Consider the following 17,067-nt stretch of genomic DNA (forward strand, 5'->3'; position numbering starts at 1 on the left):
CCAGTGACCAGTGGTGTGCCGCAGGGCTCAGTACTGGGACCTCTCCTCTTTGCAGTATACATAAATGACTTGGAAGAGAGTGTAGGTGGTGTGATCAGCAAGTTTGCTGATGACACCAAGATGGCAGGGTTGGCGGGTACTGAACTGGATTATCAGGTGATACAACAGGATATAGATAGGTTGGTGCATTGGGCAGATAGGTGGCAGATGGAATTTAATCCTGACAAATGCGAGGTGATGCATTTTGGAAGGAATAATGCAGAGAGGAGCTATGTGATAAAAGGTAGACAGATTAGGAGTATAGACATACAGAGGGACCTGGGAGTGCAGGTTCACAAATCCATGAAGGTTGCGTCACAAGTGGAGAAGGTTGTTAGGAAGGCGTATGGAATGTTAGCCTTTATAGGAAGGGGTATAGAGTATAAAAGCTGCCGTCTAATGCTTCAGTTGTATAGAACGTTGGTTAGACCGCATTTGGAGTACTGCGTCCAGTTTTGGTCACCTTACTAGCGGAAGGACGTGGAGTCTCTGGAAAGGGTGCAGAGGAGGTTTACCAGGATGTTGCCTGGCATGGAGGGGCTGGATTATGAGGAAAGGTTGGAGAAACTGGGACTTTTCTCCTTGGAAAGACGGAGATTGAGGGGGGACATGATAGAGGTATATAAGATACTGAAGGGAATAGATAGAGTTAATAGTGAGAGACTGCTCCCTAGACTGGGTACAAACACGAGAGGTCATGATTTAAGGGTGAGGGGGGAGAGGTATAATTTGGAAGTGAGAGGAAGGTTCTTTATGCAGAGAGTTGTGGGGGTATGGAATGCGCTACCGAGTAGGGTGGTGGAGGCAGGAACGTTGGACTCGTTTAAGGTTCAGTTAGATAGACACGAGTGAAACGAGGATGGAGGGTTATGGTAGGGGCTATTAAATAAGGTTAGAACCTCGGGAGACACCGGAAAAGCAGACTTGTAAGATTAACGTTTTTGTCTTTTTATTCTGCAGGTGGAGGTCCACCTCGTGTCAAACGAGGGGCATGCACACGGTGGGTCGTGCGTGGGCTGCTCTTGGAAGTTCCGGGAGTGGCCTAGTACTTCGTGTCGGTGTGTGTGCTTGATCCTGGACCGGTAGACAGGCGCCGCAACAGCTCGGTGACTAGCACTGCTAGCTGTGCAGATACATGGATTTGGGCCTGTGTCTGTGGGAGTTTGCGCATTCTCCCTGTGGTTGCGTGGGTTTCCTCCGGGCGCTCCTGTTTCCTCCCACACCCCAAAGATGTGCTCTTAGGCTGATTGGTTTTACCAAATTGACACTATTCTCCCCTGAATCTGGCTAAGTTAGGGGTTCCATTCGTAGACATGCAGGGTAGAATAGGTGTAGGGTGATGCGGCGGCACGGGCTCGTTGGGCCGAAGGGCCTGTTTCCCGTGCTGGGTTGTTCTTTGTTCTTTGTAACTGCAGTTTGGCAGGTCTCTAGGTCCTGATGGACTTCATCAGAGGGTCTCAAAAGAGGAGGCTAATGAGGTAGTAGATTCGTTGGTGATAATTTTCCAAAATTCTCTAGGTTCTAGGAGGGTTACATTAGACGGAAAAGCAGTAAATATAACCCTCTACCAAAAAGGAAAGGAGGCAGAAAACAAGGAACTGCAGACCAGTTAGCTTCACATATAGATTAAGACTGGGGATGCTAGATTTGATCATTAAGCACCTTGTGGCTGGGCAATTAGAAAAGCTGAAGATAGGAAGAGTCAGCATGGTTTTATGAAAGGGGTATCATGGTTAACCAATTTACTGGAGTTCTCCGATGGGGTGACATGTGCTGTGGATAAAGAGGAGCTTGTGGACATGAGGCACTTGGATTTCCAGGAGGCATTTGATAAGGTGCCGCATCAAAGGTTATTGTGGAAAATAAAAGTTCATGGTGTAGGGTGAACTTATTAACTTTGATAGAAGATTGGCTGACTGGCATAAAACAGAATGTAGGCATAAATGGGTACTTTTCTAATGGGCAGGATGTGACAAGTGGAGTCCCACAGGAGTCTGTTTTGGGGCCTCAACTTTTTACAATTTATATCAATGATTTAGATGAGGAGAGCAAAGGCATGATCGTTAAATTTGCAGATGACACAAAGTTAGGTTGGAAAGTGTGTTGTGAAAAGAACATAAGATTACAGATAGATGCAGACAGGTTGACTGAGTGGGCAAAAACCTGGCAAATGGAGTATAACATGGCAAAAAGTGATGTTGTTCACTTTGGCAGGAAGAATAAAAAGATAGGATGTTACTTAAATGGAGAAATACTGCAGAATTTTGTGGTGCAGAGGGATCTAGGTGTTCCAGCGCACGAGTCACAACAAGTTAGTATGCAGGCACAAGTAATCAAGGCAGCTAATGAAATGTTATCCTTTATCACATTGGTAATTGAACATAAAAGGATGGTCTGCTTTAGTTATACAGGACAAGCGTAGTTTTGGGCTCCCTATTTAGGGAAGGATGCGAATGCATTGGAGGCAGTTCAGAGGAGGTCAACAGGATTCACATCTTGACTGAGTGGATTGTCTTGTGAGGAAAGCTGGACAGAGGTGATTGCCCCTGCTAGAGTTTAGAAGTAAGGATGACTCGATTGAAATATATTAGACCCAAATGGTCTTGAAAAAAGGAACATGGAAAGCATTATTTCTCTGCTGGGCGAGTCCAGAACCGTAAGGCATTGTTTTAAGATTTGGGATCGTCCTTTTAGGACTGAGATGAAGAGAATCTTTTTCTATGAGGGTTGTATGACTTTGGAATCCTCTGCCTCAGAAGGCAGTAGAGGCAAGGTCATTGAATATTTTAAGGTGGAGGTTCTTGTTAGGCAAGAGAATCAAATGTTATCGGGGGGGGGGGGGGGGGGGGGGGTAGATGTGAATGTGGAATTTGAAACACAACAGATCAGCCACGATCTTACTGAATGGTGGTACAGACTCGAGGGGCCAAATGGCCTACTTCTGCTGCTATTTCCTATGTTTGTGACTATACTTTAGGCACAAACAGAATTGACATATGGTTAATATAAGATGCGTCTTGTTTGGCAGCGAAACTTACATTAGGTAACAATAGTATTCTCTGCATTCACAAAATTAATTTCTATAGTGGTCAAATCACTTCTTATAACTGAAGAAAATGCACTTTGTAAACACGAGGACGACTAAATAAAAACAAGAGCACTGCTGAAATTTGGTCTTTTCAACTGATGCAAATATCTTGAAAGCTGATAGAATCCATCAAACCTGCCCCTAAATTCTGACATCATAGTGATTGATAGGAGTCATCTGTTTACATTCTGTGGTGTGCATCAAAATAGATGCCAGCTGTCAAAAAGTGAATGAATGGCTATTTGACAGATCCGTGAAATTAATGCCATTGCTTTTAATGAGCATTTCATTTTTTCAAAACATTCTTATTGTGGATAAACAAGTATTAGTTTGAGATGAAGAACACTTGCAGAAGGAATCAACTTTTACAGATAACAAACCAAATTATAACTTCAAACAGTTATGGAGTAGAATATAAGCATAACACATCAAAAGTACTATTACAAGATAGTCACTCTTGAAATTATAGGTTTGACATCTTATAAGATATCAATATTTGCCATTTCAAAGCCAATTAATGTTCTGCAAGTTGGAATGGTTAATTACAGTCTATGAATCTGATTTTCAGTATTGAAACCAACTGATTAAACAAGCAGTGTTGTTCAGGATGTAGAGTAAGAAGTCTCACAACCCCAGGTTTAAGTCCAACAGCTTTATTTGGTAGCAAATGCCACTAGCTTTTGAAGCGTTGCTCCTTCATCAGATGAGTGGGAACAGAGCTTTGAAAACTAGTGACTTTTGCTACCAAATAAACCTATTGGACTTTAACCTGGTGACGTGAGACTTCTGACTGTGTTTACCCCAGTCCAATTCCGGCATCTCCTCATCACGTTCAGTACATAAACAGAGGAACAATTATGGGCTATGAGAAAGTGAAGTTGGCGTTCCCTACACTCAGAGGTCAACTTTTTGAAACAAGCTAAGGAATATTATAAGTCCTGACATTCTGCCCCTAAATACCTAATCCTGTTTGGAACTTTTTCTGGAAGTTGTGCTGTTATTCTGGTGCTAATTATGGATTTTTCTACCACTAACAAGGCAAATTATATTTCCGCACGAGTGAGTAAAGACTCAAACTATAAATTCCAGGATATTCTTCCATTGTGATACTTACACTGACATTTTCCAAGCACTGTTCACAAGATGTATTCGTAAAATCTGAACAATCTATATAAAAGTAAAGAAAAATTAGCAATAGGTGGTACAATTTTCTCTCTCTAGTTATTTAAACACCACAACAGAAGAGATACTGCTAAAAGAACATAAATGAGAAAGCATCTGAAGAAATAATAATCATGGAGATCCACAGGCTTGGGCTGTATTAAAGAAAAACACTTGTGGTTTCTTGTTAAGATACTATTTTCCTTGATGTTAAATATCCTTAGTCTCCATTCATCATAAAAATTAAACCACCATAGGTTCAATCATCCCCAAATCAATTATTTCAACAAATAATTCAACTAAACAATCCTAGGCTGGGAAATGTCACATTTGAAAGCTCTTTTCTATTTTACAATTAATACTAAGCAGTTTACGTTCAATGTTAGACCTGTAATTTGAAAACAATATCTTGTTTTGATATCTCTTTCTTCTGCAAGTTACTAGCATTTATTTTCTCATAACTGAAACTTCAAGCAGTTATCCTTAAAATTTGCACTCTCACTTGAGCCTGACAGCCTTCTTTTATTCTTAATGTGCACAATATATTGCAAATGATTATGCTCCAAGAAAATGCTAACATTGCAGTTACATTTTTCCTCAGTTTCATCTCCAATTCAAGACTGCTTCTTCAGAAACAATATAGCCTCATGAAAAACAAAGTTCATTTACTGAGCCAAAAATAATATCACATGTAAAGAGCAAATGACATGTCAAGCACATGAATAACATTCAACGTGAGGAAATACACTTTAACACAGCGTGTTTAGGATCTGGAATGCACTGCCTGAGATTATGATGAAAGCAAGTTCAATACAGTCATAGTCATAGAGTCAGAGGTTTACAGCATGGAAACAGGCCCTTCAGCCCAATTTGTTCATGCCACCTAATTTTTGCCATTAAGTTAGTCCCAGTTGCCCCATTTGACCCATATTTCTCTATACCAATCTTACCCATGTAACTGTCTAAATGCTTTTAAAAAGACAAAACTGTACCCTCCAGTACCTCTGGCAGTGCATTCCAGATGTCTTTAATAGAAAATTGAGTAATATTTGAAGAGGAAAGATTATGGGAGAAAGGCGGGGAATGGAGCTAAGTGAGTTGCACTTGCAGAGGCACAGATACGATAGGATCAGAGTGGGTATTGCATTAAAGGCCACTTGGCCTATGTCGATTGCAGTTTCATGTTACTTCACTCAGCTACTTCCACTTTGCCATGGCCCTGCAAAGATTTCCTCTTCAGATAATTATTCAGTTTCATTTCAAAAGCACAAATGCTCTCAGACAGCGTATTCCAGATCTTATCCATCTGCTGCCTAAACAAGATTTTCCTCACATCATCTCTGGTTCTTTTGCCAATCACCTTAAATCGATGCCCCTAGTTCTTAACCCTTTGCCAACAGAAAACAGTTTCTCCCGATCTGCTCAGTTCAGACCTTTCACTTTTGAACACTTCTATTAAATCTCCTCTCAACCAACTCTCATACAGTCAGAGCAATACAGCATGGAAACAGGTCCTTCAGCCCAACTATGCTTATCATGGTACCCTTCCAGCGAGTCCCAATTGCCCAATAAAGGACAGCCCCAGCTTTGTCAATCATCATAATTTGTATCTCTCATCCCTGAAATCACTCTCAAATCTTTTCAGCACCCTCTCTCAAACCTTCATATTCATCCTAAATAATTGGACAGAATATTCTAGATGAGGCTGTACTACAGTTACATAACGTTTTCCATAACTTTCACGTTTCTGTACTCTACGCCTCAACTTGTACAGCTCATGTTCCAAATATCCCAACAGCTTTTTCATCTTGCCTTGCCATATTCAACAACTGATGCACATATACCTCCACATCTCTCTCCATCCTCTTTAGAATTGTTCCCTTTATTTCATATTGCTTCTCCTCATTCATCTGACCAACATCTATCACTTCACACTTCAAATATATATTCTAAAACTTAAATGGCTAACTGTTTCATATAACACTATATGCAGAGCACTGTGAATTGTTAATAAACATATCTGTGGAAAGATAAACTTCAGAAAATAACTAAAAAGCTTAAAAGTGGCTATGTTGATACTGATGTGCAGTTTCCCCACAAAGATACTAATGTGTCTTGACCCAACAGCAATGCAGACACACTGTGGATCTTCCTTCTGCCGCTGGAATAAACAACCCTGCAGTTCAGCAGCTAAACATATAAAGTAATTTTAGTGATGATTTGTATTTATATAGCGCTTTTAACATAGCAAAAGATCCCAAGAGCTTCACAGCAATACCACAAAGAAATGTGACACCCAGTCATGCAAAGGAATAACAGGGCAGATACCAAAAGGTTTAATAAAGAGTTTCATTTTAAGGGAAGCCTTAAAGGAGAGAAGTAGTAGAGAGGCAAATAGTTATAGAGAGAAATTCAAACTTAGAAGGAATGGAAGCAAAAATAAGGTTACCAAAGATGAAGTGATTAAAATTGAGAGTGCTCAAGAAGACAGAATCAGAAGGGTGGTGATACCTGAGGGCCGAAGGAAATAAAAAATGACAGCAAATGTCTGGGGTGATTTGAAAGCAAAGATTTTGAAACTGAGGTGGCACTTAAATGGGATCAAAGTATAGTACCAAAGAGGGGGTAGAGAGGAAACAGGGAACTATAGATCAGTGAGCCTAACGTCGGTACCGGGGAAGTTGCTGGAGTCCCTTGTCAAGGATTTCAGAACTCAGCATTTGGAAGGCAGTACTATAATCAGATAAATTCAACATGGATTTACAAAAGAGAAATCATGCTTGACAAATCTATTAGAATTCTTTGAAGATGCAGGGCAGAGGATGGAACTAGTAGAGTTAACCAAGGAGAACCAGTGGATGTGGTTTATTTAGACTTTCAGAAAGCTTTTGACAAGGTCTCACATACGACTATTGCGTAAAGTGAAAGCATATGGAATTGCAGGCAATGTTTTAAGATGGATAGAAAGCTGGTTAGTAGATAGAAAGCAAGGAGTTGGCACAAATGAAATTTTTTCTGATTGGCAGTCAGTGACTAGTGGGGTTCCACAGGGATCTGTGCCAGGACCCCAACTGTTCACATTATATAATGATTTGGAAGAGGAAACTGAATATATTATCTCCAAATTTGCAAATGATACAAAGTTGGGTGGGGGTAAGCTGTGAGAAAGATGCAGAGATGCTTCAGCTTGATTTGGACAGGCTGAGTGTGTGGGCATATGCATGGCAGATGCGGAATAATATGGATAAATAAGTTATCCACTTTGAGAACAATAATAGGAAGACAGATTATTACTTGAATGCGAGCAAATTGCGAGAGTTGGATACTTAGCCAGACCTTGTGTCCTCATGCATCAGTCACTGAAAGTAAGTGCACAGGTACGGCAGGCAGTAAAGAAGGCAAATGGCGTGTTGGGAATCAGGGTATTGAATTTGATGATCAGCCATGATCACAATGAATGGCACAGCAGGCTTGAAGGACTGAATGGCTTACTCCTGTTTCTATGTAAAAGTGATGGGTGGAAGGGGCGAGGTGGGAGTTAGAGCAAAGGCGGTAGAGTTAAAGATGACATTGGTGAGGCTGAATTTTTGGTCACCTAATTACAGGAAGGATATTAATAAGTTGAAAGAGTGCAGAGAAAGTTTACAAGGATGTTGCCTGAAACTGAGTTACAGAGACAGGTTGAATAGGTTAGGACTTTATTCCCTGGAGCGTAGAAGAATGGGGGGAAATTTGGTAGAGGTGTATAAAATTATGATGAGTACAGATAGCGTGAACGCAAGCAGGCTTTTTCCACTGAGGCTAGGGGAGAAAAAAAACTAGAGAACATGGGTTAAGGGTGAAGGAGGAAAAGTTTAAAGGGAATATTTGCGGGGGGGGGGGTGCGGTTCTTCACACAGAGTGGTGGGACTGTGGAATGAGCTGCCAGATGAAGTGGTAAATGTAGTCTCACTTTTAACATTTAAGAAAAACTTGGACAGGTACATGGATGTGAGGGATGTGGAGGGATATGGTCCAGGTGCAGGTCAGTGGGACTAGGCAGAAAAATGGTTCAGCACAGCCAAATAGGGCCAAAAGGCCTGTGCTGTAGTGCTCTATGGTTCTATGATTTCAAGTTTATAGAGGCTGGAGGCCAGAGGCCAGTCAGGAATGAAAGATTCATCAGCAGATGAGTTGAGGCAGGAGTGAAGTTGGGCAACGTTAAATGGTGGAAATAAACAGTCTGACTGGTGTTGTGGATACGATTTAACCCTAAGGTCTGATTCCATCACAGACAGTTACCACGAAGAGGGATGGAGTTGGCCACGAGAGAACAAATTGTAGTGAGAAATTAAGACAATAAAAGAAACAATCACTTTCATTTATATGGAGCATTAAATGACCACCAGACAAATCAAAATGCTTCAACAGAGTACCTTGGAAATGCAGCAGCCAATGTGGCACAGAGCAAAATAGGTTTTTTTTATTATTTAACATGCCAGTATTTAACATGCACCCCTAACCCTTCTACCGCGGCCACGTTCGCGGCCGGGTGTCCCTGGAGAGGGAGCATGCGGTGTCCGCGGGCACAGTCAATGCCTTCCGCACTCATTGGGCACACAGGGGCTGAGGTGCGTTATAGGCCCTGACAATCACATTTTGATTTGACGTGTCTTAAGTTTCCTTTGTACTTTTTGTTTCTGTTCGGGCCGTTCCCCCTCCTTTTGGGGAACTGCCCCTTTTTCTTTGTCCTAATGTAATTTCAGTTTGTTTACTTGGTTTGATCCAAAAGAAACCCTTCCCTGCCCCCCAACTGCCTAATATAGGAGGGTATATTTGACAGTCATAAGAACATAGGAATTAGGAGAAGCAGGCAAAATTCCTTCGAGCTTGCTCTGCCGTTCAATCAGATCATGGCCGATCTCTTCCTAGTCGCCTCCCAACCTGTTCCCCATATCCCTCTTTCCTTATATTTAATTAGAAATGTATTATTTCCTTCTTGAGGCCATTCAATGATTCAGACTCCACCATGCTACAGGGCAGCAAGTTGCATAAATTCATCACGCTGTGAGAAGTGGCTACTCCTCATCTCAGTTTTAAATCTACCGCATCTCAACCTAAAGCTGTGACCTCTTATTTAAGATTGCCCCATAAGAGGAAACATTTGGTCTACACTTACTTTATCAATTCCTTTTAAAATTTTATACACCTCAATCAGATGTCCTGTCATCCTTATCAACTCCAGTGAGCCCAAACTATTTGATCTCTCTCATACATCAACCCTTTCATCCCTGGAATCAATCTGGTAAACCTCCTCTCAACTGACTCCAATGTCACCACGTCCTTCCTCAAATAAGGAAACCAAAACTGGACATAATACTACAGATGTGGTCTCACCAACACCCTACACAATTGCAACAAAACTTCTCTACTTTTATGCTCTGCAGTAAGTGCCAACATCCCATTTGACTCTATTGTATGCTGAGGCAACCATAATGCTGTGGATCTGGAGTCACATGTCGGCCAGACCAAGTAAGAATTGCATATTTCCTTTCCTAAAGGACACACATGAACCAGATGGTTTTTTACAACAATCAACAAAGGTTGCATAGTCATCACTGGACTTTTAGTTCCAGATTTAAATTGAATTCAAATTTCACCATCTGCCTTGGCAGGATTTGAACACAGGTCCACTGTGGGGGAAAAGAGAGCAGATGAGGCAATGAGCTCTAGAGTAAGTAATGGAGGAGAGTGATCCCACAAGCTTTTTCCTCTCAACCCTCACACTCAGGAAATTTTTCTCTACCCTCCTCAACATCCTTCCCCCAAGTACCTTTCCTCTCCCTCTCAAGCCACCCAAAGTGCCCTCCCTCTCCCCCCAACCCACCCAAAGCACCATCCCTCTCCCCCCAACCCACCCAAAGCACCATCCCTCTCCACCCCCCACCCATCCAAAGCACCCTCCATTTCCCCTCCCTCATCCACCCAAAGTGCTCTCCCTCTCCCCCCCAATCAAAAGCACCCTCCTTCTCCCCCCAGATCCACCCCAAGTGCCCTCCCACCCACCCACCCCCTCTCTCCGCTCTCCCTCCCACCCACCCCCTCTCTCTGCTCTCCCTATCCACCCCAAGAGCTCTCACTCTCTCTTCTACCCACCTCCAATGCCCACCCTCTGCCCCCCCACTCACCACCAGCACCCACCCTCTCCCCCACCCACCTGCAGTGCCCTCCAAGTGCCTTCTCTCCTCCACACCCAGCCCCAGCACCCCTCTCCCGCCCACCCATCGCACCCTTCCTCTCCCCATCTTCCACCTCCTGCGTCCTCCCTTACCCCCACCCCAACCCAGCACCGTCCCTCTCTCTCCACCCACCACCAATCCCCAGCACTTTTCCTCTCTCATCCCCCTTCTTCTCCCCCTACCCAACACCAGACCCCTCCTTCACCCCTCCCAAGCACTCTCCTTCACCTCTCCCAAGCACCCTCCTTCACCCACGCCACCGCCCTCATGCCCTCACCACCATCCTCCTCCTCACACCCGCCACCACGCTCTCTCCCATACCCCCACCACCATGTCCTCCCACAATCCACTTGTCCCTGTCCCCTTCCCCTTGCCCCCAAGCCACCACCCCCCTCTCCCCTCCCCACCCCTGGACCCACCGCCACCGCACTCTCCACCCTGAAATCCTCCACCACCACACCCTCCCCCTTTCCCCCACCACCACACCCTCCCTCTTAGCCCCCACACCCTCCCACTGCCATCACACCCTCCCCCCCGCCACTGCACCCTCCCCCTGTCCCCATACCCCCCTGACCCCCACCACCATGCCCCATACCCACCCACCCCCGCCCCCGCCCCCATACCCACCCGCCCCCGCCCCCGCCCCCTGCCCCCATACCCCCCCGCCCCCTGCCCCCATACCCACCCGCCCCCGCCCCCATACCCACCCGCCCCCATACCCACCCACCCCCGCCCCCTGCCCCCATACCCACCCACCCCCGCCCCCTGCCCCCATACCCACCCACCCCCGCCCCCTGCCCCCATACCCACCCACCCCCGCCCCCTGCCCCCATACCCACCCACCCCCGCCCCCTACCCCCATACCCACCCACCCCCGCCCTCATACCCACCCACCCCCACCCCCCGCCCCCATACCCACCCACCCCCACCCCCATACCCACCCACCCCTACCCCCTGCCCCCATACCCACCCACCCCTACCCCCACCCCCATGCCCCCCATCCCCCTGCCCCCGCCCCCATACCCCCACCTCCATGCTCCCCACCTCCCACCCCCATACCCCCCGCCTCTCTGCCCCCATACCCCCCACCTCCCACCCCCATACCCCCGCCTCCCTGCCCCCCACCTCCCTGCCCCCCATACCCCCCGCCTCCCTGCCCCCCACCTCCCTGCCCCCATACCCCCCACCTCCCACCACCATAACCCCCGCCCCCCCATCCCCCGCCACTGCACCCTCCCCCTGCCCCCCCGCCACTGCACCCTCCCCCTGCCCCCCCCGCCACTGCACCCAACTCCCTCCTTCCCATCATCACCCCCCCAGCTCCCCTTCTTCCTTCCCGCCCACCGTCTCTTCCTCCTTTCCTCCCCACCATCCCTCGTACCCTCCTTCCTTACCCCGTGCCCTCCTTTCTTTACCCCCCCCCCCCATAGCCCCCTTCCCCCGCCCCGTCCCCTCTATTCCCTCCTTCCCCTCCACACTCCGACATTTTCACAGAAAGGCCCAGGCCGTGGCGATTCTCCGGGGAACGGCGCTCTTACCTCCGGTGACCGTTCGGATGGTGTACTGGCTGAGCCCGGGCTGGGTGAGCAGGAGGATAAAACTACTCAACACCAACACCGCCATCTTCTCTCTGCCCCCGGGAAGCGCCCACCACTGGCGGCGCATTGCGCAGGCGCGGGCCCGGCAGCCGGCAGCAGCACCTCCCCCAAATCCAGGATCAGAGCCGCTATACTGTACTATCTGTAACCCCTGTGACTCGCCTGGGTTTGCAAAACCTCACTTACTGTACTGTCTGGAGACAATACACATCTCTTTAACCTGTGATCAGTGCTCCTTCCACTCACATTGTCGGCCACTTTAAGACTTGAACAGCAGGTTAGGTGTAAAGATTCTCATTCTAATCAGTAATCTGTAAACTGCCTGTGCTTTACATGCTCTGTCTGAGGCCAGAATTCTCCATTCACCTGACGAAGGGGCTAACCTGAAAGCTAGTGAGTTTACTATCAAATAAATCGGTTGGACTGAAACCTGGCGTTGTCAGACTTTTTACTGTGTTTACCCCAGTCCAACGCCAGCATATCCACATCATTCATACTCTTAATCACACTGTGTGTGGCAGTATCTGTCTTCATACTCGTATTTATACTGTATGTGGCAATATCTGTCTTCATACCCTTATTCTCACTGTGTATGGCAGTATTTGTCCTCACACCTTTATTCACAGTATGCGTGGCAATATCTGTCTTCATATACTTATTCACACTGTGTATGGCAGTATTTGTCCTCATACCTTTATTCACACTGTGTGTGGCAATATCTGTCTTCATACCCTTATTCACATTGTGTGTGGCAGTATCTGTCTTCATACCCTTATTCACACTGTGTATGGCAGTATTTGTCCTCATACCTTTATTCACACTGTGTGGCAGATTCTGTCTTCATACTCGTATTTTATACTGTGTGTGGCAATATCTGTCTTCATACCCTTATTCACATTGTGTGTTGCAGTATTTGTCCTCATACCCTTATTCACACTGTGTGTGGCAGTATTTGTCCCCATACCCTTATTCACACAGTGTATGGCAGTATCTGTCTTCATACCCTTATTCATACTGTGTGTTGTAGTATCTGTCTTCATACCCTTAGTCACACTGTGTATGGCAGTACTTGTCCTCATACCTTCATTCACTCTGTGTATGGCAGTATTTATTCACACTGTGTGTGGCAGTATTTGTCCTCATACCCTTATTCACACTGTGTGTGGCAGTATCTGTCTTCATACTCGTATTTATACTGTGTGTGGCAATATCTGTCTTCATACCCTTATTCACTCTGTATGTTGCAGTATCTATCTTCATACCCTTATTCATACTGTGTATGAGTATCTGTCCTCATAGTTCCTTATTCACACTGAGTGGTAGTATCTAACCTCACACCCTTATTCACACTTTGCATGGCACTACCTGCCTTCACAGCTCCATTACCTTTTCTCAGAACTCAGATCTAAAGTAAATAGCAGCATTAACTGTTTCAACAAATGCTGCCTGGCTACTCAGTATTTCTAGCATTGTTTGGTTCTATGTTTAAACATAGTTTTTAAAATAGATGTATAAGCTGGGTACATTCTTCAAAACTGGGGCAGGTGGGGACTGGTAGAGAATCAGATGCAGATTATGTTTACATATTAGGCCTGAGTTCAGAGGAAAGGTTGTGGATCCGAAACGTTAACTTTGATTGTCTGTTTCTATAAATATTGCCTGATATGCTGAATGCCTGTAGCATGTTAATGCAGAGGTCCTGCTTTCCTATTGACACCATCATTTGAATTGGTTGTAACATTAACTGGTATTGTACCAGCCCTATCACTACTGGATGACTCAGATTCTGAGTACCAGGTGATACAATAGTTCAGAATGATGGACTGGGACAGGCAGCACAGAATTCTTTACAGTCCTTATGAAAATACAGGCACTCCAAATCAAACCTCCCAAATCCTAATAATCTGTTGCCCATGCACTTACCCGTTTACATTTGGAGATTTGAAAGATCAAGGATGAAACAAAAGAATTGGCTTTTGATGAAAAAAATTCAATTAGTCAGAACTAGTCTGCAATTCCTCAATGGGAATGAAAGTACATGTGATATCCAAAGATTTTAAATTTTAATTGAATTATGGCAACCATTTCAAGTTAACAACTAGATAGGGGAATGTGGAACGAACAGCAGGACAGTTTGAGAAAGTTGGTTGGCCAGAGGGTGGCACTAGACTCTGCATGCGTACTGGAAGAAATGATGTGGCGATACCGGTGTTGGACTGGGGTAAATACAGTAAGAAGTCTCACAACACCAGATTAAAATCCAACAGGTTTATTTGGTAGCAAAATCCACTAGCTTTTGGAGGACTGCTCTCGCCCAATGAAGGGGCAGCGCTCCGAAAGCTAGTGGATTTTGCTACCAAATAAACCTGTTGGACTTTAACCTGGAGTTGTGAGACTTCTTACTGGAAGAAAAACAGAAAATGTCTATTAAGTCCGTACATGGCTAGCTTTAAGTAGCACTGAAGGGTCCACACAAGCCTGAAAAGAAATGTAACAATTTCTTCTACATTGATTCACACATAGCAATTGACATGATTTGGAGCTATTGTGGTAAAACCGATGCCAAGTTTATCATGTAGTCACAGCAATACAACAATCAAAATGTCGAATATCCAGGACAACTTGTTTCTGTTTTTGGATTTCAGACTCATGACCCTAGTAATTTGAGGCACAATTTTTTTAACAAAAAGAGTGAAATACAAATTAAAGTGAGCTTTCCACAAATTGGGACTGTATTCTATTTCATTCTTCTTAATTACACCTGCCATCTTCTTCAGTTAGAAATGTTCAGACCTTACTAGTGTTCTCTTGGGCTTAATTAAAGAAACAAGGTTACCTACAATTTTGTTTCTATTAGAAATGACATTTGTTTCTTATTGAAACGAAGAAAGACATTTGAGAGATTTAATGCATCTTTTTGAATCAAAAAACTGATTGGGAGTTTTTAGTTTTGGTTTCCTCAATGTATTTTATAGTCCTGGGTCACATGAGAAAATAAGTCTGTCTTATGGATGAGATGTCAAACTGAGACATTATCTGCTTTCTCAGGTGTAAGTAAAAGCTTTTGCTGTACCATTTGTAGAATAGCAGAGAGATTGTTCGTGTGTCCCAAACCAGTTATTTCAAACCACATTTATAAAGCAGATTATTAAGATTAATTCTTAGGATGTGAGTGTCGCTGGCTAACCCAACATTTATTGCCCACCCCTAATTACACTTGAGAAGATGGTGGTGAGATACTTTCCTGAACTGCTGCAGTCTACCTGGTGTATTTTCACCCACAGTGCTGCTGGGGAGAGCGATCTAGGATTTTGGCCCAGCAACAGTCATTAATTTCAATGTTTTTGTGGAAGATACTAACATGGATTCCTACACCCCCCAAAAAAAATTCAATATGAGATTCTCAGAGTTTCAGCTTATTATTTGAATAGTCATGTGTAATCAAAGTTCAGTATACAATGGTTAGAGTTACCCAGAATAAAAATACACTTTCTTGAATTAACAAAGGTATGATATATGAAATAATAAACTTCTGGATATCTCTTGAATGAATAGAATAAGTGTTTTTTGAGTGACTATTGGTCATGTTGGTTCAACGTGCTAAATATCAATGAAGAGTGAAGAAGTGGAAGTAGAAACTTTTATATATACCTGAGAAAGCAGACAAGAAGGTCTCAGTTTAATATCTCATCCATGAGACAGAAAGACTTGTTTTCTCATGTGGTCCAGGACTACAAAATACATTGAGACAGCCGATACTAAAAATTCCCAATCAAGATTTTTGGAGGGATTTGTAGTCCATGCTTCACTCCATTGATTAAAATGATAGTGCAAATGGGATGCTGGCCTTTATAGCGAGGGGGATAGAATATAAAAGCAAGGAGGTCTTGCTGCAACTGTACAGGGCACTGGTGAGGCCGCAGCTGGAGTACTGTGTGCAGTTTTGGTCGCCGCACTTGCGCAAGGATATTTTGGCCTTGGAGGGAGTGCAGAGGAGGTTCACTAGGCTGATACTGGAGATGAGGGGGTTGGGCTATGAAGAGAGACTAAATAGACTGGGTCTATACTCGTTGGAGTTTAGAAGGATGGGGGGGATCTTATAGAGATGTATAAGATAATGAAAGGGATGGATAGGATAGAGGTACAGAGATTCTTCCCACTCAGAAAGGACAGCAGGACTAGAGGGCACAGCCTCAAGATAAGGGGGGGGGGGGGTGCAGTTTGGAACGGAGATGAGGAGGAACTTCTTCACTCAAAGGGTGGTGAATCTCTGGAATTCTCTGCCTGTTGGAGTGGTGGAGGCTACCTCGCTAAATATATTTAAGACATGGGTAGATAGGTTTTTGACAGACAAGGGAATTAAGGGTTATGGGGAGAAAGCGGGAAAGTGGAACTGATCCACTTCAGATCAGCCATGATCTTATTGAATGGCAGGGCAGGCTCGAAGGGCTAGATGGCCTACTCCTGCTTCTATTTCTTATGTTCTTATAATCTCAGATATTCATAATTAAACAGTGATACTGTACCAGTTTTAGATAACGATTCCAACATACAAAAGTAATTTCCAAATGGCACAGTGGTTAGCACTGCTGCCTCACAGTGCCAGGGTTCAATTCCCAGCTTGGGTCACTGTGTAGAGTTTGCACATTCTCCATGTGTCTGCGTGGGTTTCTGCCAGGTGCTCTGGTTTCTTCCCACAGTCCAAAGATGTGCGGGTTAGGTGGATTGACCATACTTAGTTGTCCCTTAGTGTCAGGGATAAATGTATGGGGTTTTGAGGATAGGGTCTGGATGGGATAAGTGTCGGTGCAGGTTCGATAGGCCAAATGACCTCCTTTCTGCACTGTCGGGATTCTATGATGCTGAGGTGGAAAGGCATGATGTGGAGATGCCGGCGCTGCATTGGGGTCAGCACAGTAAGAAGTCTCACAACCCCAGGTCGGAAATGTGACATTGGAGCGGA

At 44.6% G+C, this 17,067-nt stretch overlaps 1 protein-coding gene across 1 annotated transcript in view; it reads right to left on the bottom strand.

Moving 5' to 3' along the window:
* Positions 1-12,174, bottom strand: part of LOC145361377 (pituitary tumor-transforming gene 1 protein-interacting protein) — a 97,270-nt gene extending 85,096 nt beyond the window's left edge. The window contains exons 1-2 of the mRNA XM_080217074.1: positions 12,045-12,174; positions 4,242-4,294 (exon numbers count right to left, since the gene is read on the bottom strand). Coding sequence (XP_080073200.1) covers positions 4,242-4,294; positions 12,045-12,171 — 180 coding nt within the window. The 5' untranslated portion in view covers positions 12,172-12,174. The remainder of the gene's footprint in view (positions 1-4,241; positions 4,295-12,044) is intronic.
* Between the last annotated feature and the right edge of the window lie 4,893 nt (positions 12,175-17,067).

The sequence above is a fragment of the Carcharhinus amblyrhynchos genome, chromosome 2 (assembly GCF_965287045.1).
Source record: "Carcharhinus amblyrhynchos chromosome 2, sCarAmb.v2.hapA, whole genome shotgun sequence".
In the NCBI taxonomy this organism is placed as follows: Eukaryota; Metazoa; Chordata; class Chondrichthyes; order Carcharhiniformes; family Carcharhinidae; genus Carcharhinus; species Carcharhinus amblyrhynchos.